The following is a 22,959-nucleotide window of genomic DNA, read 5'->3' as shown; positions in this document are numbered from 1 at the left end:
AAACTGGTGGTGTGTTTTATAACACTGGTCTACAATTTTTGAGAAGTCGTCTGCTTCAGAGAGAAAATGTGATATTTATTATGTATTTTGATGTGCTGAATTCAAATATGACAATTAAAACAACTGATTGGCTACTGTTTCTAAGATATTTAAGTTTTTACATTTTATGTCTATGTATATTGTGTAGATAGTAGAGTTTTAATCATAAATTGTAAACCTAGGTCTTTTCATGTGTTTATGGTTGCTTTACATGATAATATTTCACCTGTCCTGTTTATGCAACACTTTAAAAATCAGCAAAAGGGTTCTAAAAATAAAATTTGTTATGAAACAAAAGGCAAAAAAGTATTATGTACATAGTTAAGTCCTATTCAGCGTCTACTCGGCGCTTCTTGGCTTGTCTCTTGTATTCATTAAATGGAGCATCTCTTGTCACTGTCCAGCAATAGTCTGCAAGCATTGATGGGCTCCATTTGCCCTGATAGCCTGCCAGGAGATTCCACCGCTGTAGTCTGGAGCCCAACAGCTCTGCCTTACTCTTGGGTAGTTCCAAATCCCTGACAAGGTCATTCAGTTCACTTTGTGTTATGAAGTGTGGTTCAGAGGAGAAGGATGGGAGAAAATGTGGGTCCTGTGACATTGATAGTTCAGGACCAGAAGTTTCATCCTCTTCCTCTTCCTCGTCTGACTCAAGTGAGAATGATTCTGGTGCATCAGGAACCGGCGGTCCTTCTCCGTGGGGTACTGGGCGTATAGCTGATGGAATGTTTGGATAATGCACAGTCCACTTATTCTTCTTTGACACACCTTTCCCAACTGGAGGCACCATGCAGAAGGAACAATGGCTGGGATGATCTGTTGGCTCTCTCCAAATCATTGGCACTGCAAAAGGCATAGATTTCCTTTTCCTGTTCAACCACTGGCGAAGATTTGTTGCACAGGTGTTGCAGCATACGTGTGGGGCCCACCTCTTGTCCTGATCTCCAATTTTGCAGCCAAAATAAAGGTGATAGGCTTTCTTAACCATAGTGGTTATACTGCGCTTTTGTGATGCAAAAATCACTTCACCACAAACCTAGCAGAAGTTATCTGCACTGTTCACACAAGTACGAGGCATCTCTGCTCACTTTGGCTAAACAGAAATGTGTCCCTTTGCAAAATCAAACACTGACAAATAAGAGAGCATGACACTGTATGATTTCTAGAGCTGATATAGGGCAGTTTGTTCAGCAGAGTGATGTAAGCTTTGTTATGATTGCATCATCCATGACTTCTAGGAATAACATGATGCAATTCATATCATGTATGACGCAATACCAGCTTCAGATTGCATCATTCATTGTTTCGCCTAAAAAGCAAGTACTATCCAAACCTAGTCATAGATTTATTCATAGATCCAGTGAAAGATGTATTTTAGTCATTTCTGGTTTAAATTGAGATCCCTTCCCTTTATAACTCACTTATCCTCCACCATTCCCAAGTCAAGGGTCGTATATACTGACCCAATAGCATATCTTGAAAACTAGAGCCAATCAACAATTTTAAGCATCATTTTCGTTCTCAGTGACCCAGAATTAGTAAAGTTGGACTACATTTGTTTCAGAAGCATTTTGGCTGTAGAGCAGTGTTAGATTTCACCAAGCCAGTGACAAATATGAACTCCTGGACGACTGAGACAATTTTACCATGGAGAGACAGACAGTCCCTTTAGACTTTCCAGTCCATCTTGCCACCCAGACAAACTGGACTTTGTGATAAAATGGTTACTTAATCAAAAATGACATCACATTTAGATTTAGTCCCAAGAAACCAGTCACTTTCCCCAGATCAGTTGGTACACTAGATCAGTGGTTCACAAACTGTGAGTCACAACCTCATTTTAATGGGGTCGCCAGGGCGGGCTTAGACCTGCTGGGTTCTGGAGCCTAAGCCAAAGCCTGGACCCCACCACCCAGGAATGAAGCCTGAGCCCCACCACCTGGGGCCGAAACCAAAGGGCTTCAGCCCTGGGCAGCGGGGCTCAGGTTACAGGCCCCTTGCCTGGGGCTGAAGCCCTTTGGCTTTGCGCCCTCCAGCCCAGGGTGGTGGGGCTTGGAGTTTGCCCCCCTCCGGGGTGGAGGGGCTTTGGCTTTGGCTCCACCACCGAAGGCAGCAGGGCTCAGGCAGGCTCAGGCTTTGGTCCTCCATCCTGGGGTCATGTAGTAATTTTCGTTGTCTGAAGGGGGTGACTGTGCAATGAAGTTTGAGAACCCCTGCACTAGCTCTTACACCAAAGAAAACGCTGGTAGCCAGTTCTATAGTAAACTAAGTAAAGGTTTATTAGCTAAGAAAAGGAGATTAGAGTTATTGAGAGGTTAAAGAAGGTAAAATATATGCACAAGTGAGTCACAGTTTGTAATTCCAAATGCTGGAAGTTATATAGTAAACTACCAGTTTCTCAAAAGTCTTTTCAAGGTACCCAGATTACCTCTGGGGATCTCCGCTTTGTATCAGGTACACTTCCCTGTAAGAGTCCAATCAGTACAGAGATGCAGGATCTTTCCTTGAATCCATACTTAGAGCTTCTCACTGAAAACAAGCTGACAGTCACTACCCGCATGGGCCTTTCCTTTGATGGTGGAGTGAGGAATGAATTTTGAGTCTTTGACCTCTGGTCATCACATATGATGACCACTTGCTTCGAAATTAGCACTTTTCTGTTAAAGTTCTTTATTTGCATTCCACAAGGCTTCTTTCTTGTTTGATGCATTATTTAGTTACAGGGGTGTATACAATGTAAATATTTGCTACTGTGTTATAACGGGGATACAGATAAATGAAAACAATGCAAGTAACATCCCACTAGTTTTCAGGAAGTTTAAGCAGCAAATACACTCTTATACCTTTAACAATCACTTCGATCTATATACTAATACACAAGTGAATTTGCCTGGGGCTGGCATGAGCTGGCACCTGGTCTGCCAGTGTCACACTGACTCATGACTTTTGAAAGGGTTGGAATTAGCAATACTGCTAATACAGCAGAGGGTCTCTTATGTCTATAATCCCCACTCTGCTCTCAGCCAATTGGCAAGGACAGCTCCTGTCTTGGAGAAAAGACTATTGTGGTGATACTCACCAACTGTGCTTTACGTTCAGACCTGACAGTGTGAGCAACACTGACCAGGGAAGCAACAAGTTCTTGGGGATCCAGGACCCCATACTCCCAAAGTTCACCTTTTGCTTTGTTGGGTCATGCAAGCCTTGTAATTTAATAACTGTGAATATAATAGAACTGACCAGCACCCTTTTAAATAATTTCTATTGTCAGTATCTCATGTGGCATTGATCAGACAGTTAAAAAAAATTATCATCCCTCCAAAACAGAACTGGTGAACTTTTTGAGAATTAAAACATGGTTGAAAGCAGTATGTATGTATTGGGGCGGGGGGGAGTTATACATTGTTTTTTTCAAAGATTTCTTATTCTTATAATTCTATTTCTACATCATTTTCTCTGCCCATCCCCTCTTTTTATTTTTATTTTTTTAAACAGATGAAACATGTAAAAGAGAGGCTTGGTGAAAATGTACAAGAAGAGGTGCTTCTGCTGTGTCTTGGTATCACTTCAGGAGTCGGCCGATTGATCTTCGGCAGAGTTGCAGACTATATTCCTGGTGCAAAAAAAGTTTATTTACAGGTACAGCTTCTGCATGATGATTCAGTAGACTAACTGTCAGCTTTGTGTACCTTTTATTATTTTGCTTGTTCATATTTTTGGCAATAAGATCTGAGCTGGTGATTAGAGCTATGCAAAACCATTCATTTTCATTTTAAATGTACAGTATGTATGCAATGAAAGTCACAAATTAGGTGCATGTTTGCTGCTACTAACATGTAAATTTTTGTTGCAGGAAAATTACAGACTTTCCCTATTGAGAAATGCAATTTTCATGAGAAATTTCGGAGAAAAACTGCTTCTTTTTCTGTGTAATAGCAAGACTTTTGTGCATTCCAAAACTGACTTTCAACTTCATTTGGAAAAATGGGAAGCAAAATGACTGATTTTTGCCTTCCTGAAACCCATATTGCCTATTAGTTTCACCAGCATTTTTTTGAGTACAACTCTAATGGCGACACATGAAGTCATGTGCCCCTCATAATAACTTGTGTGATTGCATGCAACCTTACTTTTTTGAGGCAAATGTCACTGTTTTTGGTATGTTATCTTCCTGCTGTATGCATTACTTTTCTTCTGAGTTAGAGAGCATTTCAAAGCAGGTAGCTTGTCTGCCCTGCCAACTAGAAGAGGGCACTATACTTACAAGAAAATGCATTTGTCTAGATACATAATAGAAAATTACCTAGAAAATGTTATGTGATTCCTTTTTATTTAAAACAGCTTTTAATGTCACACACACATATAATGTAAATGTATCTTGACAAATGATACTCAATTTTGGGAAAACATGCAAGACTCAGGTTTTTTAGCACAGTATATTCTTACTAGTAGCTGAAAGCTCATGCTGTTGGACAGGTGTAATTCATAGAGACATGAATGATTTTTTTTCTTTTAAGACAAAAATGGCCGAGAACTTAAAAATTGGATGGTAACAGACCACGAATCCCAATGATGATTGAACCTGGAGATATTCTAAACAAGATGATCTCCCAGCCATGCTTGTAGGTGTTTCTCCATCACTTCACACTCTGTGCTGACATTTTAGGTTTCAGAATGATATTCCTGGAATCCTTTTATATAGATTAAACCATTCAGACCCTTGAGAGTTTGGTTTGCAAGGGAGTTTATGAACTACACCCTACAATTTGGTCTGCAGGAACTGGAAGTGAACAAAATTCCTTTTAAGTTTTTTAAATTCAAACCTTTAGGCAGAATGTGTATGCAGTTACCGATACCAGGGTCCTCCAGGACTAAGTGCATGAGTCTCTAAAGCTTAGAACTCCTTTTTACCTTTGCTTTTGAAGGAGAAGGGGCTTGTGATCTATCTCACTCTTTCCTTCTAGAGGCAGGTGGCCATAGATCCCGTGCTGTTTGGAGGTTTTAAGTGGCTGCTTCCTTCCCAGTAGCGTGCTCAGGGGACAGAAGTTATGGGAACAGATGTCTTTGTGAGCCCTTTGATGGAGGTTTCTGAGGGAACAGGATGTGCTAAGGACCTCTGCTTTTAATAGCGAGAAAACTCTTCTGTTGCCAGCTGGTTCTGTTGAGCTGAAGTTCAGAGACATGCTGTAATCTATTTAGCATAGTAGCTAGAGAACTGTCTTGGGGTTCCCTAACAACTGCATGCGAGAAAATACACCCTATAATACCTAGGGTATGGATGCTAGAGAAGGGTTTCCTAGTGATACTGCACTAAAAAGTCAACTAGTCTCATTTGGCTGCAAGTTATGTTTTCCCTGTTCCTTAATGTCCTGTTCCCATGCTAATAAGACCTTGTGAGTGTTAGATATGTACCTTAAAGACCCTGATGGAGGAAGTGGCTGTTTGTCATCCTCCAAAATCCCAAGGAAGTGGCAAAAGGAGCCACTTGGCCCATGCAGAAAGGACAGGGAAGTGCATTTCTGCCCCTCAAGCCTACAAAGACACCTAAATTTGGGGAGAGAGTGGAGGCTCACAGGTTTTCCAGCTGTGCAAACAATTTTGTTTTGTATTCATGAACATATTTTGTGAAAGCCTTGGAAAATATGAGTAGGTTTGAGGTTTAATGCAAATATTTTGCACAGGTCCAGTTCTGAAGGGTTTTTAGGTAGTATTAACTACTTCAAAAAAGAATGGGAAGAGAAACTTATTCAGAAATAACAAGAGAGATGTTTAATGGATTTTAATTGCACTGCATTCAATGGACAGTGCTGCTGTGAAAGACTGCCTTTTTGTAGATGGACAAATCTTCATTACCATGGCTATGTATGTTTACTCACATTTAAGAGATTCAAATGAGGAGGATGAAAGAACACTGAACATACATTTGGACTGATTTATAACCTACTGTAACACTTAGGAGATTTTATTATTGCTATGACCAATTGCAAATAGGCAGAAAAGAGAAGTTGCACGTAGATTAAAAGGCACCACAATCTTCTCTCTTCATCTGATAGTTGTCAAACTTGCAATAATACTCATTAAGTTCTGTAGCCACATCATTTACTTTGAAGCATCAGTTGTTGCTCCAAGATTTCCTTTTCTGTAGATGGCTAGGGTAAAACTCTGACATTCTCTTCCAGGACATAGATTTTACTAATTAAATAACTACAGATCTTCTGTTTCAACTAATTTAAAGAGCGGACACGTATGCTCTCTCTGTCTTATTAAGGCAGTCTCCTGCATCTGTCTCTTCTGCCTCAAAGCAGCACTTTTAAGAGGTGAAGTGAGTATTCACCATCTCTCCAAAGTGGTATGCTAGTTTTTGAAACAGTCCACCAGTAAATTCAGTATTCCTTCATCCTTCACATTTGTATCTCTTAATTGAGAGAGTAGATGTGGATAATCATGGTAATTGAGATTTCTTTGGCTACAAAAAGACAGGCAGTATTTTACAACAGTATTATCCACAATGTGTTCAATGTGCCAGTATCTAACATCTTCAGCAAGTCTAGTTATGAATTAAATGGTTGACTAATGCAACTAGATATCTACTTTCCACTGAGATTCTACCATCTTGTAATGAAATGATTTACAAGGATTCTCCTTTGCAAATTTTTAGCTATCTGCTACATTTTCTTTATCCTTCTTTAGGAAGTCTGTCTTTTGTAGAAGTTTGCTTCCTAAACAAGTAGTTTGGTTCCATGACAATGCCACCTGAGTCTTTTAGCCTATCAGGGTTAGTGTTTTATTTTCGCTTCTGCTTTAACTACAGCAAGCAAAATGAACTTGAGTATAACCCTAACTGTAAGATCAACCACTGTGTGTTTATGGTTCTGTTTTTTATTTTGTTTTATTTGGGGGTAGGTGGTGGGGAACACATGGAACTTGAGGTCTATTTTGGGTAGTGGGAGACAAAAAGAAGAGATATAAAGCTTTCTGAATCTATCTTTCCTCCTTGGGCTAGTTATTTGCCCTTAGCTCTATGTAAAATGCATTTCCACATTATGACAATTAACCGTGATTGTGATCAAGGGATTCTTATCAAATTTTGTGTTTCTCAGCCTTTTACTGTTTAACTATTAAATGTCACAGATAAGATGGATTCATCTTTGTCTATACTTGAATGATTGGTTAATCTGAACTTTGTCTAAAATGGTCACCATCACTTTGTCTAAAATGGTCACTGTTTTTTCCTCATCCAATGGAAGTTGCTTTGGAACACAATTAGAGGCTTATTGACAATGGTTTTTATGTAACCACAGAGATTTTGCTTTTATAGGAGCAAAATTGGACTGCTTTTAGAAGAGCAATATTGGACTACATCAGCAGTCCTCTGCTTACACTTGGCCATGATTCTATCTCCTAGAGTGGTGATCTAGTACTAGAATTTGTCTTTGATAGCCAGACCTATTTTTGCCACTGTTTTAGTTAAACCTGCTGAAAAACAAGTCTAATTGAAGCAGTGGCAAAAAGTAATCTGGCCAGCAATGTCTTGTCTACACTTTGGCTCCCAAGAGTTCTGCAGAAATGGCCATAGAACAGGTGGGAATTCTTTTGTAAATTTCCCTAGTGTAAACACTGCATGGGACATAACAGGATTGGGAAATCCTCCCCCCTGAAAAACTCTTTCCTCTGTTCTGGCATTCCTATGAAAAGTACTGATTTCTGCAGATAATTCGCAACACCGTGATTCCCTGAATATGCTACAACATGTCACAATGCCTGAAAGAGGTTTATACTCCTGGTGGAATTATGCACCACTGCGCAGTGCAGAATTTGCACAGGAATTAATGTTCTGTGCAGAATTTCCTTTCCCTCCCACACAAATGGGTTGCAGAGCTGTTAGCTGCTGCTACTGCTGCTGGACCTGGCAGAGCCCAGCTCCCCAGCTTGCGAATAGAAGACACTGCCAGGATAGGGAGGAGGAGCTGGATAGTTCCCAGCAGCTGCAGATTTTAAAAAAAAATGTTGGTGTGCATGGAAACTGAGTTATCCATCATTACTGTGGAGTAAGTAGAAGAAACTTTGGCAGGAAGCAAGGAACTGTTTTTTTTTTTTGTTTTTTTTTTTGGCGGGGAGGAGGGAATTATACAATAAATATAGGCGGCCAATTTAATTGCTCATAATTGTTATGAAGCCTGCATTTACTTCCTATTTTAGAACTCTCGTTGATTTGATGTGATTTACTTTTTTGACATTGTCTAGGTGATATCATTCTTCTTAATTGGCCTGATGTCCATGATGATTCCACTGTGCAATTCCTTGGGAGGTCTCATTGCTGTCTGCCTCTTCATGGGTCTGTTTGATGGCTGCTTTATTTGTATCATGGCTCCCATTGCCTTTGAGCTAGTTGGTGCACAGGATGTCTCCCAGGCCATAGGATTCCTGTTAGGACTCATGTCAGTACCTATGATAGTTGGTCCACCCATTGCAGGTAAATGTTGGGACAGTCTGTATCTAACATAGATCTATTTACATTAAATTTGATTTTTCAAGTATTCATTTTCTGAATTCAAGATGAGATACAAGCTTTTAAGATGAGACAAATGCTGAAGGTTAGTTGTGTGCCATTTTGTTGGCTCTAAAATGTATGGTAGGATATCTTCTTTCCCTGGATTATTGATTTACCTTTAGTTTCCTAGTTTACTTTTGTCCTTGAATTGTTATTTGTCCTTGGTATCTTCAAACACATAGGTATAACAGTTTACCCTCCCAAAAGGAAACACAGGCTTTCAGATTGGATTTAATGATCCGATATTTTCCCCATTTCTGAGTGTACAAGCCATAACCTGTAATCCTCCGATCATATGTGCAACCATCTTAGACTGCTACTACACTGCACACCATTGGCAGCAGCATGTAGGTATGTATAACTACCTGCTGCAGTGAAAGACAGGCTCCATCCACATTGTGATGTGTAGCTATATGTGTCAGTGAAAGGCTTTGTCAGAGGGAAGCCATGGGGAAAGGTTTTGCAGTAGGGAACTGCCAGAATCTTTCCCTGCTGCCTCCCGCTGCCAGAACTTTTCCCTTCTGCTGGAGTCTTTCATTGTGACAGGGAAAGGCTCCGGCCAGGAGCGGCTCTAGCCATTTCACCGCCCCAAGCACGGCGGCATGCCGTGGGGTGCGCTCTGCCGGTCGCCGGTCCTGCGGCTCCGGTGGACCTCCTGCAGATGTACCTGCGGAGGGTCCACCAGAGCCGCCTGCCACGCGACTGGCAGAGCACCTCCCGCGGCATGCCACCCCAAGCATGCGCTTGGCATGCTGGGGCCTGGAGCCACCCCTGGCTCCGGCAATGGGCAGGCAGTGGGTAACTACCCTGCTAAAAATATTGTCGTACACAGGAGGAGGCACTGCTTGGGTGAATAGGATACATAGTCAAAGAGTTCAGGCGTGGCCTTATTGTACCCACTTAAGCCGTGCCTCACAATCTACACTGCTGTTTATACCTGTGCTAGAGGGGCAACTGACGTGGGCCAGCTGCAAGTGTTTTACTGCAGTGTAGACATACCCAAAGAGTCCAGTTCCTGGGTAGTAGAATGGTTGGCATAACACACACCCTTGCAGATGGGGTTTTAAAGTTTGTGTGTGGTATAAAAAGGGTAATGTTGTTTAGGCTGTATAGGTCTAAAAGGAACACAAGTTCCCAGAAAAATAAAATGTTATATCGCTTCTTTTTATACAGTCTTTAGCATTCATGCATTTTGCTTGCACTCAATCTGATTGGGGCTTTTGTATGCTACCATAAAATAAATATTTAATAATAATTAAAAGGGATGACTAGTAGGATGTAATTTAATTGAGAACTATTGTAGGATAATAATAAATATTTAAACTAGACTAAATTAAAATGTTGCTCAAATTACTTTAATCAAACTATCATTGATATTTAGGCCATGTCTACACTTACCTCTGGAGTGATCGATCCAGTGGGGCTCGATTTATCGCATCTAGTGAAGACACGATTAATCAACCGCTGAGCTCTCTCTCGTTGACTTTGGTACTCCACCGGAGTGAGAAGCTTAAGCGGAGTCGACAGGGGAGTGTCAGCAGTCAACCTACTGTGGTGTCTTCACTGCAGTAAGTAGCTCTAAGTCCGTCAACTTCAGTTACGCTATTTTTGTAGCTGAAGTTGCGTGACTTAGACTGACTTAGCTCACCGCCCTCCCACCCGTTGTGTAGACCAGGCCTTATGTGGCCCACTAACATCATTCTATTACTACATATGTTTTTTTTAAATCTTTGCCTGGTTAATAATTTTAGTTTACATTTATGACAGAAATGACATTAATTGTAGTGCATGATACCTCATTCTAAGGCCAAAAGAAGGCAAATATGATTTTATACTTTGACATATTTTTCAAGATTAAAATGTTAGTTTTTGTTCAGTAAAATGTACTCATAAACAAAATGTTTGTTATACCTTTTTAATATTCACTTTTATAATTTCAGCATTTATTTGTTTCTTTGTGAAAGTAAAGATTATGACTTTTAGGGTGAAGGTTTTCTCCCTAGAGAGAGGTCAACTTATTTTAATCTTTCTATTACTAAATTATGGCCCATTAAGGGAGTAAAGCAGGACAACAAATTTCAGTGTTTTTCCTGTGATACACTATGAACATGACAATCTTTGGGAAGGGGTTTGTAGCTCAGAAGGCACATGGTTCCCAGGTTTAGCATAGGAACAAACAGATAGCCCAGAAGAAACAAATTATCCTGTTACTTAAGGCACTGAGCTGCAGGAGACCTAGAATCTTGTCCTATGATCTGTCGCAGATATCCTATATGATGTTGGGCAAGTCACTTAAACTAGAATTTGGAGAATTTCTAGTGGGCTCCCACAGCAATTGATTCTCATCCAAAGGTTGTTTAATATTTTTATATCTGGAAGAAAATATAAAATCACTGTTGATAGTTTGCAGATGAGCTGCCAAATAATAACAAAGGCAGTGGTACAGACTGATCTGGATTGCTTGGTAAATTGAGTGCAATCAAATGCATATTAATCTAGCCAAATGCAAACAATATATCTAGGAACAAAGAATTTAGGCAATATTTACATAACTGGAGGAGTATACCTTAGAAAGCATTGACCATGACAAGGATCATGAGGTCATTTCTGAAAAGTAGCTGATTGTGAGCTCCAAATGTGGTGCTCTGCTAACCTGATCTTTGGATGTAACAGTATGGAAATACTGAGTGGCAGTAGGAACGGGATATTAACTCTTTAGGTGGCTTTGGTTATACCACTGCTGAAATATGTATCCAGGTCTGGTGTGAACACTTTAATAGGATGTTGACTAGTTGGAGAGGATTCACAAAAGAGCCACAAGCATGATTTGTCATCTGGAAAGCACACTTTAGAAAGCGAGACTATGAAGGAGTGCAATCTCTTTAGCATATGTAATGTAATGTTTAAGAGCTAGTTTGATCAAAGACTGTTATTACCTGCAGAGGGAGACAATATCTTATTTAATTTATCAGACAAAGATATAACAAGATTCAGTGGTTAGAAGTTTAAATCAAAAGTTCTAAATGGAAATAAGATGTAGAGTTTTAACAGTGAGGGTAATTAACCATTAGAACAGATTTTCAAGGGTAAATTCTTCATCACTTGGGGTCTTTAAATCAATTCTGGATCTTGTTTTAAAATCTATGCCCTAGTTCAGCCACCCATTATTGGACTAGATAAATAAATCATTAGGTGAAACTGTATACCTCTGCTATGCTAGAGGCCAGACAAGATGATCATAAATAGTTCCTTCTAGCCTTAAAGTCTCTGAATCTATGAATAAGCATGCTTTGAATAAAACCGCAGCAGCTACATTACATATTAGTGATAATTCTCTATTTCCCCAGGTATACTGCGTGACTACCTAGGTACCTATGATGTAGCATTTTACCTGGCTGGAGTTCCCCCCATGATTGGAGGAATTATATTATCTTTCATCCCATGGGTTCATGAAAAGAAGAAGGCGAAAGAGAAAGAAAAAGCTGTTGATGAAGAAACAACTAAGAAAATGCTGGAAAATGAAAGCACTTCAGCCTCAGGCACAGCAGAAAAGCCCAGTAAAGAATCTGAATCTAATATTTGATGCTTTATCTTTTCACTGGACTAAATTCATGTTTACAGGAGCTAGATAAGAATTCTGGCTTTGAGTTGAAAATAGCATATTATTTTTAATGGAACGTGTGCTCAGGTTGCAGAACAAAACTTCTAAGAGCTAAGAATCTTTTGTACCACTGAGTAGCTTTCTTAGGAGTCCCTGAGTCTAGTTTTAATCCATATTTTTATGGCATTTGAGGTTTTATAGTATCAGTGTGCACCTGCTAGTGATTCTGTGTTTAAGGAGATTATTGTTCTAATCTAACACAGCATGCTTCTGGAAGTGTGAAAGCTGTTTAGTTTGATTCATTGACTCTTCCAGGATGGCGTCAATAATTTTAGTCCTTCTAGTAGAGGCAAATTCTTGTGGTGTTTTCCTGGAATTTCTAGTACCTCTTATGACTGACATTTTTGTTTTAATTTCTTATGCCATTTTAACACTTTTTAAAATTCTATATTATGAATGAATAGTCATCTTTTTTTGATCCTCTAAACTCTAATCCTTGCTGAAATTATCTTGTTTTGGGAGCTAAATTATTTAACCGATCCTGTTTTCCTTTCTCCTAATACTCCAACCTGTTCCATTTGCTTAAACCTACTCTGGACCACTTTTATGTTTATTTCTCAGTATCCTGAATATAGAACATTTTAGGATAAGTTTATGATAATAAATATATTAAACACTCAAAAAGTGAAGGGTGTGAACTCACACAGGCATATAAATTCAGAATTAAGGCTGTTAAACCATTATTACGTCATCCTTTGTCCCCAGTGCTACAGTGAATATACAGTAGTTCTTTTTCAGGTAAACGTCAGAATAGCTTAGTCTTATGAAGTGCAATACTTGGGTACAATACCATGAGATAGACAAAGCCTGAATTCAGAATTTCTGTGTTTTTTTTTCAGGATTTGACTCTTCAAAAAACAACAACAAAGACATCTTTAAGGGATACATTTTAAGTGTGCAATAATTGTTCATACCAATAAATGGAAGTATATTATACATAAGAGCTATTAAAGCAACATTAAACAAATTGGGAAGAGATTTTGCACTAAGTGAATATGCAGCTTTATTATGGGCCTTTAAAATTTTGCACGTGATACAACTCCATCTTTTCAAGAAATTGTAGAGAAACTCTTTGCATGCATGATTACTTATCCTTAACATATCTTTTATTACTTGTGTACTCCTAGGTATTATATATAGTTTGTCAAACCCATACTTCTGGAACACCTATTTTTCTGAAAGTTTTTTTTTTTAATGTAAACGAAACAGAGTGCTTTTCAGTTTATCATGATTACGTTTGCAAATACATTGTCTCTGTTTGGATTTGCATTGACAATGCAATGAAACACTTAAATAGATATGCATTACCCAGGCACACTGATCGCCATCTATTTTAGTTTTCCTGTGTTAGGTGTGCCTTAACAAACAAGCTATTAAGTGTTGAAAATGTTACAAAAAAATTCAATTGAAAGTAATTACATAAGCATCCTAATTATTAAGAGCCAGATTTTGTAACCCTTATTCACAATCGCTTAGTATTATTGATTCATTTCAGTTTCTACTCAACATGAGCAAGGCTGTCAGAATCTGGCATTAAAATGGGAAATGGTAAAGTGATATTTATACCCCTTGGGAAAGATTTTCAGGAATGCCTAAGAAATGTAAGACTCTAAATGGGACTTGGGCTCCTAAATCTCTCACGTACTTCTGAAAATCTCCTTTGATTGTAAGTAATGTTACTAGTTCAAATTCCCATGATTCTCTCATTACAGAAATTACATTAGCAATCACATTATTCTTGTTCTTGTGTTTCCTTCCAGGCATATTATAATTACAATACACACTGATAATGCATAGAAACCTATGTGAAACCATTGTATTCATTTCAGTTGACTTTGAAATGAAAAATTAATATTTATCACGGTGCTGACAGTTTCAAAAATTGACACAAGTGGGGTAATGGTAAATAATGCTAAAGAGTGATCCAAATCACTCTGCAAAGTGAGCTCATTTGAAAAACATGTTTTAATACAAGCAAATGCAAGGTCATACATCTAGGAACAAAGAATATGTGTCAGTATTACAGGATGAGATGACTGCATTTTGGAAAGTAAGTACTCTGAAAGGACTTGAGAGTTGTGATGAACTGAATGTGAGAAGTGGTGATTAAGAGCTAAAATAGCCATGGAATGTGTAAATGGGAATATTGAGTAAAAATAGGAAGGTGGCATTAGTTATGTGGATAGCATTAGATTGCTCATTGTTGGAATACTGTATCCAATTCCGGTGCTCACATTTAAAAAAGAATGTTGAAAAATTGAAAAAGCTACTTAGATAGGCACAGAATCAATTTCTTTTGAAAGTTTATCCAATCTCTGGCAAGATAAACAATAGCAATCTTCTCCTTTTCACATGTATTCACTGTTGTACATGATCTGGGCATACAGATTTTGAAATTCCCAACCGAGATTCTGGATATCAGACAGCCGAGGCACTCGGGACTTGAATGTTGTAGCTTTAGCTTATAGAAATCAGTTTGCTCATTAGGCACTCAAATACTATGGTATAAGAATCTAATTATAATAGATGTATGGCTTTGGTTCCATAATCAAGCACAGGACGTATGCAATGGAAGGTAGAAGAACATTTTCAAAAGCAAATTTTTGTCTGAACACCCAGTAGTTGAGGAAATTTAACTTAGATCCTTATTTTTTAATAATGACAAAAGTATAGCACTATTATAATTCCACATAGTGTTTTTATTAGATAAACTTGGCTGACATTTTCAATATGCCTTTTATTCTTATATATGAAAGGTGTCAAAACATTTTTAAGAATTTCAGAATTGTGCATAGTAATCTTAGGGTATGTCTACACTACCCGCCGGTAGTGATTGATCTATCGGGGGTCATAGAACATCAGGGTTAGAAGGGATCTCAGGAGGTCATCTAGTCCAACCCCCTGCTCAAAGCAGGACCAATCCCCAGATAGATTTTTGCCCCAAATCCCTAAATGGCCCTCTCAAGGATTGAACTCACAATCCTGGGTTTAGCAGGCCAATGCTCAAACCACTGAGCTATCCCTCCTCCTAGTATAGACGCCATTAAATCAATCCCCGATCGCTCTGCCATCGACTCTGGTACTCCACCGCTGCGAGAGGTGGAAGTGGAGTCGATGGGGGGAGTGGCGGCAGTCGATCCCGCACCATGAGGATGCGAGGTAAGTTGATCTAAAGTCGATTTCAGCTACGCTATTCTCGTAGCAGAAGTTGCGTATCTTACATCGATTCTCCCCCAGTGTAGACCAGGGCTTAGACTGACTATATTTTATACTACTGTGCATGCTGATATTGAAGACACCGACAAGTGGTTGAATGTCTTTGTGAACATTGCATATTATTTTGACACCAGTTAACATTCATATTGCTAGCATTAACTCTATGCTTTCTAAATCTGATTAGTTAGAAACATAAGGATTGAATGTCTCTTGTTATTCATGGTGCTAAAATAATTGTAATCAAAATCTCAATTACTCAGAATAAAGTAGTGTAACTGTAGTTCATAAGTGGCCCTATTTAGTATCATCGGTGTTGTAGACCACCTTATGTTTTCATATGATATACTCCTGTCTCATATGTTTGCATTTGTGTATAGAAAAAAAACTTATTGCTTAATTACCTATTTACAGTAGTATTCTGATTAGATATGCTCCATTTAACTTGGATTTATATTTAATTTCAAATTAATACATGGTGCAGCCTGACTCACTTTAATCCCACTGGGTAAATTTTAAAATCACCTGAATGGTTTAGGAGCCTAAGTCATTGACTTTCACTTAGGCACTTTTTGTTTTACCCACTATTACTATTTTCCCTCCTATGATTTAATAGGGTTTTACAAAACATACCAGTTATATGATGGAAAGATTATATGTAAAAAAGAGACAAGTAAAATTAGATTAGGGGAGACACTGTTGTAAACTAGCAAATTTTGATGGAATAACCTTCCCTAACATTTTTAGGATTTCTGCACATTTTGATGCATAAAGTAAAGCTGCTGATAAACTATCAAAGTACTGTTTAAGTTTATCACCCAACCAGTATTTTAATCTTGGCTGGCTTTGACAATACAAAAGAGAAAGTAATTCCTCATGAATAACTTTTAAAAAATCATAGAAATTAATTTAGGCCTTTTCTCAGTATTAGAGATGTAAATTTTCCTCTTAACAAACACTGCTCTTGAAGGTAATAAAAGGAAAAACCAATTCTGCATTCATGCTGGCGTTGTCACCTGGACTGAAGGAATCTTCCTATTTTCCCAGCCTGATAGCAACCTAGTCTCCAAGTGTAAAATTTTCAAAAGTGCAATGGGACATAGGCTCCTAAATCACTAGGCACATTTTTGAAAAATTTACTGTCTTCTTTTAAAACTCCCAAGCAGTGAGATATTAATCAAAGCAGCACTCTCAACTCACATGTACCATGTGAAGTGGGATTATTACCATTGATGCACCAAGTGCTGACACTAGGTTTCATTGGGATTGCCAGATCCTCTCTCTTTCCAATTAGAGGAAGACAAATTAATTGGACCTTTTTCCCCCTGCCTCCCACCTCAATCACACTGATACGGTTGGTGGAAGATTAACATGAACTAATGAGAAGTACCATCACATGGGATGAGAAATGCCCCATAACTGCATTCAGTAGCAGTACAAACAAGGTACTGTGAATATAACAATTCCATATCTTTGTCCCCAGTTATGGTCCATAATCCAAGCTTTTATTTTAAAAAATTGTTTCTACTTCCTATGATTACGAAGAGAACACTGTAGATGTGAACTGAGTGTAAACCAAAGTAGTATTGTCTTCCTGACTGGTGCAGATGACCTGAAACAATAATTCTAAGCAATGTGAACCGCACCATGTATCTCAGTGATTTTGAAGCCTATTACCATTTCAGTGTCAGCATTTCCTCCATTTCACTGACATCTAGCTAATTTTCTTATACACAATCCTGAACTACATGATGCCAAAAGACCCAACTATTCCATACCCAGATGCCAAATCTCCATCTTCTGCCTTTCAGTTTCTAAGACACAGCTTATACATTATGGATGCAAAAATCTCTAGCATACTGAAAAACGATAGTGTGGGGACAATGTACATTTTAATATCAAAATAATTAGCAGGGGATAATTTTCTGATCATGATAATCATCATATTTCATTTATTTTAACATCTCCATTTTTAATTTAAATGAAGGTGCCGCAGAATTTCCAGTCTGTGGCAGAGTCCAAACACTTTGCTGTTAAGTAGATTTTATTCTGTTTGCTTGGGTTTGTTTCATTCCTTTTCAGAGAAAAGCCTCAAACCTTTTGATACCAAAGAGCATTTCTCTTCTCCATTTTTGGAGAGGGGTCTGGGGAAGAGAGTCTTTTCTTTTTGACACATTGTAGAATTTCAGATGTTCATGTCCCATACCCCGAGCCTGTGGATTGGCAGTGACTGTGAGTACCAGAAGTGTGAGCATCATGAACATGAATTGTGCTGAGGCTCTTCAGTAGTGCATTTATCATAAATTTGAATAATTCTGTGTGTGTAACCATTGGTAGAGGCTGATGCTTTCTGATACAATATAGTGCAAACTACAAATTGTGGTGCATGTTTCTGAAACTTTGACCAGACTTCCTCATGTCTGTGTTTTGAAATATCCTTTAAACTAAATCCCAGCCACTAAATATTGCACATCCATATGCTTTGGCTTAATGCTATACATTCAGTCTATCCCTCCTAATGCACAGATGTACGGTAAACTCTGGAATAGTCCCTGTCCAATATTTTGACATTATAACCCAGTTACATAAAGAAAGAACATAGAAGTTTATTTAGATTTGTATTCAACCAAAGATCTGTAAAATATGAAAGCTATCTTATTTTAAATAGCTTATGCAATTTCAACTCATGTATATTTATTAAAAAAAATTAAATCTATTTTTCAATATTGCTGTGGGCAGTATTGCTTTCAGTAGTTATGTATGAGATTGCTTGATGGCTACTGCTAAACTTAAAAAAATGTAAAACAAATTTCACTCTTTCTACAATATAAAAATATTGTACTACTAGACAGTTGTAAAATTGGAAAACCATCAAAAATTACAGTTTCTATGTATATTATCAATTATGGACGATATCATAAATATTGGTATAGTGTGCTAGAAGTTTAAAAAGGGACCAGCCCAAAAGATAGTTGTATACCCTTTGGAGCAGCAGGACAGAAGTGAGTAGTCTTGGCAGAGCTATGTGGTAAAGCCTGTATAGTGTCTAACCACATCAGGCCTGGCTCAAAGCCAGCACTCAGGTAACTTATTTTCATGATAACCAATTTCATGCAAAACTACATAAAATACTTAATTTTTTAAAAAGTTCAACAGAAGATAAAATGAAAATAAATAAGTTCCCCAAATGCAAGAAACCCATGAAACCTCCTACTTGTATCATTTCCCTTGTATTTCTTTCAGTAAGTCATTTTTGTAGTTGAATTTATCATGCAAGCTAATTAACAAGAAGGTTAATACGTAGGCTTCTAATAAAATATAATTTGTTCTGTACATGATTTTTAACAACAATTAGATTAATCCCTTTATGTAAAGCATTAACTGTCAAATTTTCCTATAACTATTCAAAAATAAGCTGCAGAAATCTGATGTTTAGGTCTTCTGACCTAACATCTATCAAAAAGGTCTGGGCAAACTGGTGGTGAACAGCCAGATTTAAATGTCATTTGACCTTGTATTTGCTGTAGCTAAACATGTTCTTTCCTGTTCATATGCATTCATTCCCTCAGACCATCCCAGACTGAGGCTGTAAAAATGAATTGCTTAGCACCCTCTTTGGAAGCACGATTATGTTGCTAGAGTCCAGAACTACATCCACTTGCTGTTCTATCCCAGCACAGACTTCTGCAGCGAGCAACTCAGAGGGTTACAAAATATATGTAGATCCCAAAGAATGCTTTTCCTCATGATAGCATTTAAAAAAAAAAAAAAAAGCCCTCTCTGAAAGCCTGATTCTGAAACCCTTTTACTCCATTCAGTAGTACCTTACTCCACTAGCAGTCCCATAGTACTCAATGGGAGTAACATGGACAATGCTAGGCCCCGAGTGAGTGGCTAGCTGTTTACTTCTGTCCGTAGCATAAATAAAACCTAGTTTTAAATAGAAGGCATGCAAGCAAAAACATTAGATACATTTTGCACATGTTGTAGTGCTTGAATGATGCTTGGAATTTGAACTAGCACAGTAACTAAATAATTTCTGCATGGTGTCAAATATCGGGGGTAGCCATGTTAGTCCATATCCACAAAACAATGAGTCCGGTGGCACCTTAAAGACTAACAGCTTTATTTGGGCATAAACTTTCGTGAGTAAAAAACCCACTTCTTCAGATGCATGGAGTGAAAATTACAGATGCAGGCATTATTATACTGACACAGAAAGCTTATGCCCAAATAAAGCTGTTTAGTCTTTAAGGTGCCACCGGACTCCTTGTTGTTTTTTAAAATAATTTTTGCCTTATTGATAATTGTGGTTTCAAAATCATTTTTTAGAAGGCCTGCCAACCACTTTTGGCAATGATTTAAGTGTGTGAGAGTAAACTCGGCCAGCAGTCATTATCAGAACGATTTGTTTATTTGGAAAGGTCTGCCAGTTAACTCAAGTAGCAATGAAACACAGTGTTAGTGCCACTTGAACCTATTGCTTTCATCAGGAAGAAATCAGTGAAAATGTACTTTGCAGAAACACTTTCCTAGACTCACATGGTTAGTGCATTTCTCTATGTGCTAGATAAGAGCTACTGTGTTCAGCCTTCAAAAAATGCTTCTAAATTGCACATTTGAATTTCAGTATTTTTGCAATCAAGCAGGACACATTTCATGGTTAAACATACTAATATTCAGCATATACACAGAAAGATGCTTCATCAATGACTTCCACTGGGATCTTCCAGAACGCTTAACATTCCTTTTTGGGATGACTACTGGATCTGAATCTATCAAAATTAGATGTTGGAAAATCTCTTGCCCCTAGAAAGAAAGGAGATGTAGTAGTCAGATGCTGAAAAAATTAATGTCTGCTGACTTTATTGCTGAAAAAATGAATGTCTGCTGACTTTATTCCTGAACAGAAAAAAGTTAGTAGAAGTTAATATTTATTTTTATTTACCTGTGATTGGTCATGTTCTTCACCAGATGCTCTAACTGGCCAATTATTAAGAGGGACATAGTCAAATATATTTAAATAATAATTTTGTACTTTTACTATTTTTTGAATACTGCTTAGAATATTGCAAGTTATATTGCTTCTCCTACTAGATTAATATTTCTCCTTTGTATTCCCGTTCCTAGTTAATGAAATATAAGCAGACATGGAAATAGGTGATTTCCTCTTTTTGATGGAAACATTGTTGATGTCAGCAAGTTTTAAGGAAAAGGGATTGTGAATTAACAGTGCTGTGTCTCCCGATGCAGAACCAGAACAAAAAACTTTTTGCAGGTCAGGGATTTTTTAAATTCATTTTTAATTTTTCAGCAATGAAAATAGCAGATTAAAAATAGACTCCCCAAACGTCTTTTACCTGCTATAAGAATTTTGAAATACATTGTGTCCAATTTTGGGCATGAACATGAGCATCCACTTAAATCCTTTGTGACTTATTGTCAACAATAATCTTGATAAACTCTTCCATTGTTTACATAAAAAGTAATTAAAAAAAGAGACTATTATAGCTTTAGTAAGTAAATGTGTATGTTTCTTAGCAACCCAACTGTTGATCGAAAGATACTCTTTGCCAGTGCATTGACAAAAATGTCAATCTGATTTTATAAATTTCTTTGCCTACTTTATTTTTTATGTGAAAATGTTTATGCACATAAACAATGCCAAAATAATGAATTCCAAGAAAGCCTTCAGTAAGCATCATGTAAATCAAAACTCAGGGCTACAGAATAACTTTTTTTAGTCAAAGAATGTGAAATTATACCTTTGCTATGTTATAGTTTTAAGTGCTTTTGCTATTTTTACATAACATTTTGGATAGGTTCCCCCCTAAATTTTCAAAAGTGTTCACATCTAGGCCCATAAATGCAATGGCCAAAATTCTGAAAATCTGGCAACTTTATTTAGGTGCCTGCGACAGGAGCGCTTTTGAAAATCTAGCTCTCAGTCTCCATCATTGAATCATTTAATATCTTATTAACTTAAACCAGTTCAAGTACTTAATGTTAAAACTGCATAAGTGTATACACATATGCTAACTGCATGTATAAGACCATGGAGGTAAGGACAAAATCTTTTGATAAACTGTTCATCTTTTCTTCCCTCCATGCATATGGGCACCTCTCATCATTTATGAGTGAAATTTATGTGTACCTGGAAGGATGAATGGACCCTTTTAAAAATCAAACAACCTTGCTTTGAAGATACTTCCATTTTTAAATGAAACTGTCAAAGTGTTGGGATAAAATTTTTGTCTTGTTTAAGCATCTGTATACTATGAACTGTCAGGTGTACATCTCCAGTATATGTAAAAATTTATTTTAATATTTCTTTAGCATGTATCCAAAAGGGTACATCTGGTATAAAACAAATTGATAATATTACTGAATAGGACAATGGCTTTAGTTTTATTTTGACCATAAACTGGCATAACACTGAAATCGTAGTGGCTATCAGAGACATGAACATTTTGATATTTTATCTGAGAACTGAGTTATTCTTTTATTTCTTTTCTATCCTCAAAAATTAGAAAGGAAAATATGTTTGTTTTGAGAGAGCACGTGTACATTCAGAGCATGCTGTACACCCAAACTCTCTGGCTCTGCTTTTCTTTCTCCAGAATATGAAGGTACTGGCAGAAATGTTTAAATGTAGATTTCTGTGCTGAGTGATATCACTGCTCTTGATCTTACTTGGTATTTTAGAATTTTTCTCTTTATATTTTAGTGCATTTTATTAAGTTTTTAAGGCCATGATTCCTACGTTATCCAGTTTGTAATATGCAATTGAATGTAGAAGAAATAAATCACTTCAGCAAAATGAACTGTTTTAACCTTTTTGAGTTGACAGACTCCTACAATGAAAAAATGTGAAACCTCTCCTCCTCTGAAAAAATTGCAATAAATTTTTTAATGCAAACTGCATACACTTGTGTGGTTATATATATATCTATATTTAAAATTCTTCAAAAAGTGAAATTCAAATAGAAGAATAATACTCTACACAAGAAGCATAAAGTGGTAATTTAAAACTGGGTCAGAAACATAGGCACCAAGGGAAATTTTAACCAGAAAACAGGCACTGAGTTTTGGCGCCTACCAGTTCAGCAGGAGTTTTGTGGGTCACAGCGGAGCCAAAACTGGGACCTAGGGGCCCAAGTCTGGAGTTTGGGCACCTAAATCTATTTTGTGGATCTCGGACATAAAGTTTAAATGATCTGACTAAAACTTCCCTTCCTCCCCCCCCCCCCGGACTTGTCATATTTCCCTAGTTCTCCAGTTTCCACAAGTTTCCATCTTAGAATAGATGTGGATTTTAAATGTAACAACAAAACAACAACAAAAACCTGTCTGGCTTTTACATAATATAGAGAAACAAACAAGTGCACACCTAACTTTATTTTTCCTTTCTAGGTCACCTTTAATAGAAAAGTTTGTTAACCATGCCATATGGCACCCATCCCCACGCAAAGCACTCCATACTTTTCCTCCTGAC

General features: G+C 37.6%; 1 protein-coding gene across 3 annotated transcripts in view; it reads left to right on the top strand.

Annotated features, from left to right (window-relative positions):
• Positions 1–22,959, top strand: part of SLC16A10 (solute carrier family 16 member 10) — a 180,622-nt gene that overhangs the window by 155,876 nt on the left and 1,787 nt on the right. For 2 of the 3 annotated variants that reach the window (XM_050951401.1, XM_050951399.1), the window contains 4 exons: positions 3,535–3,678; positions 8,284–8,512; positions 11,938–12,147; positions 13,091–13,155. In XM_050951401.1, coding sequence (XP_050807358.1) covers positions 3,535–3,678; positions 8,284–8,512; positions 11,938–12,147; positions 13,091–13,155 — 648 coding nt within the window. Of the gene's footprint in view, positions 1–3,534; positions 3,679–8,283; positions 8,513–11,937; positions 12,148–13,090; positions 13,156–22,959 lie in introns of those variants that run through there. The other variant, XM_050951400.1, reaches the window with a different exon arrangement.

This window comes from Gopherus flavomarginatus, chromosome 4 (genome assembly GCF_025201925.1).
Source record: "Gopherus flavomarginatus isolate rGopFla2 chromosome 4, rGopFla2.mat.asm, whole genome shotgun sequence".
NCBI classification, from domain to species: Eukaryota; Metazoa; Chordata; order Testudines; family Testudinidae; genus Gopherus; species Gopherus flavomarginatus.
This window is presented reverse-complemented; position numbering and strand designations above follow the sequence as displayed.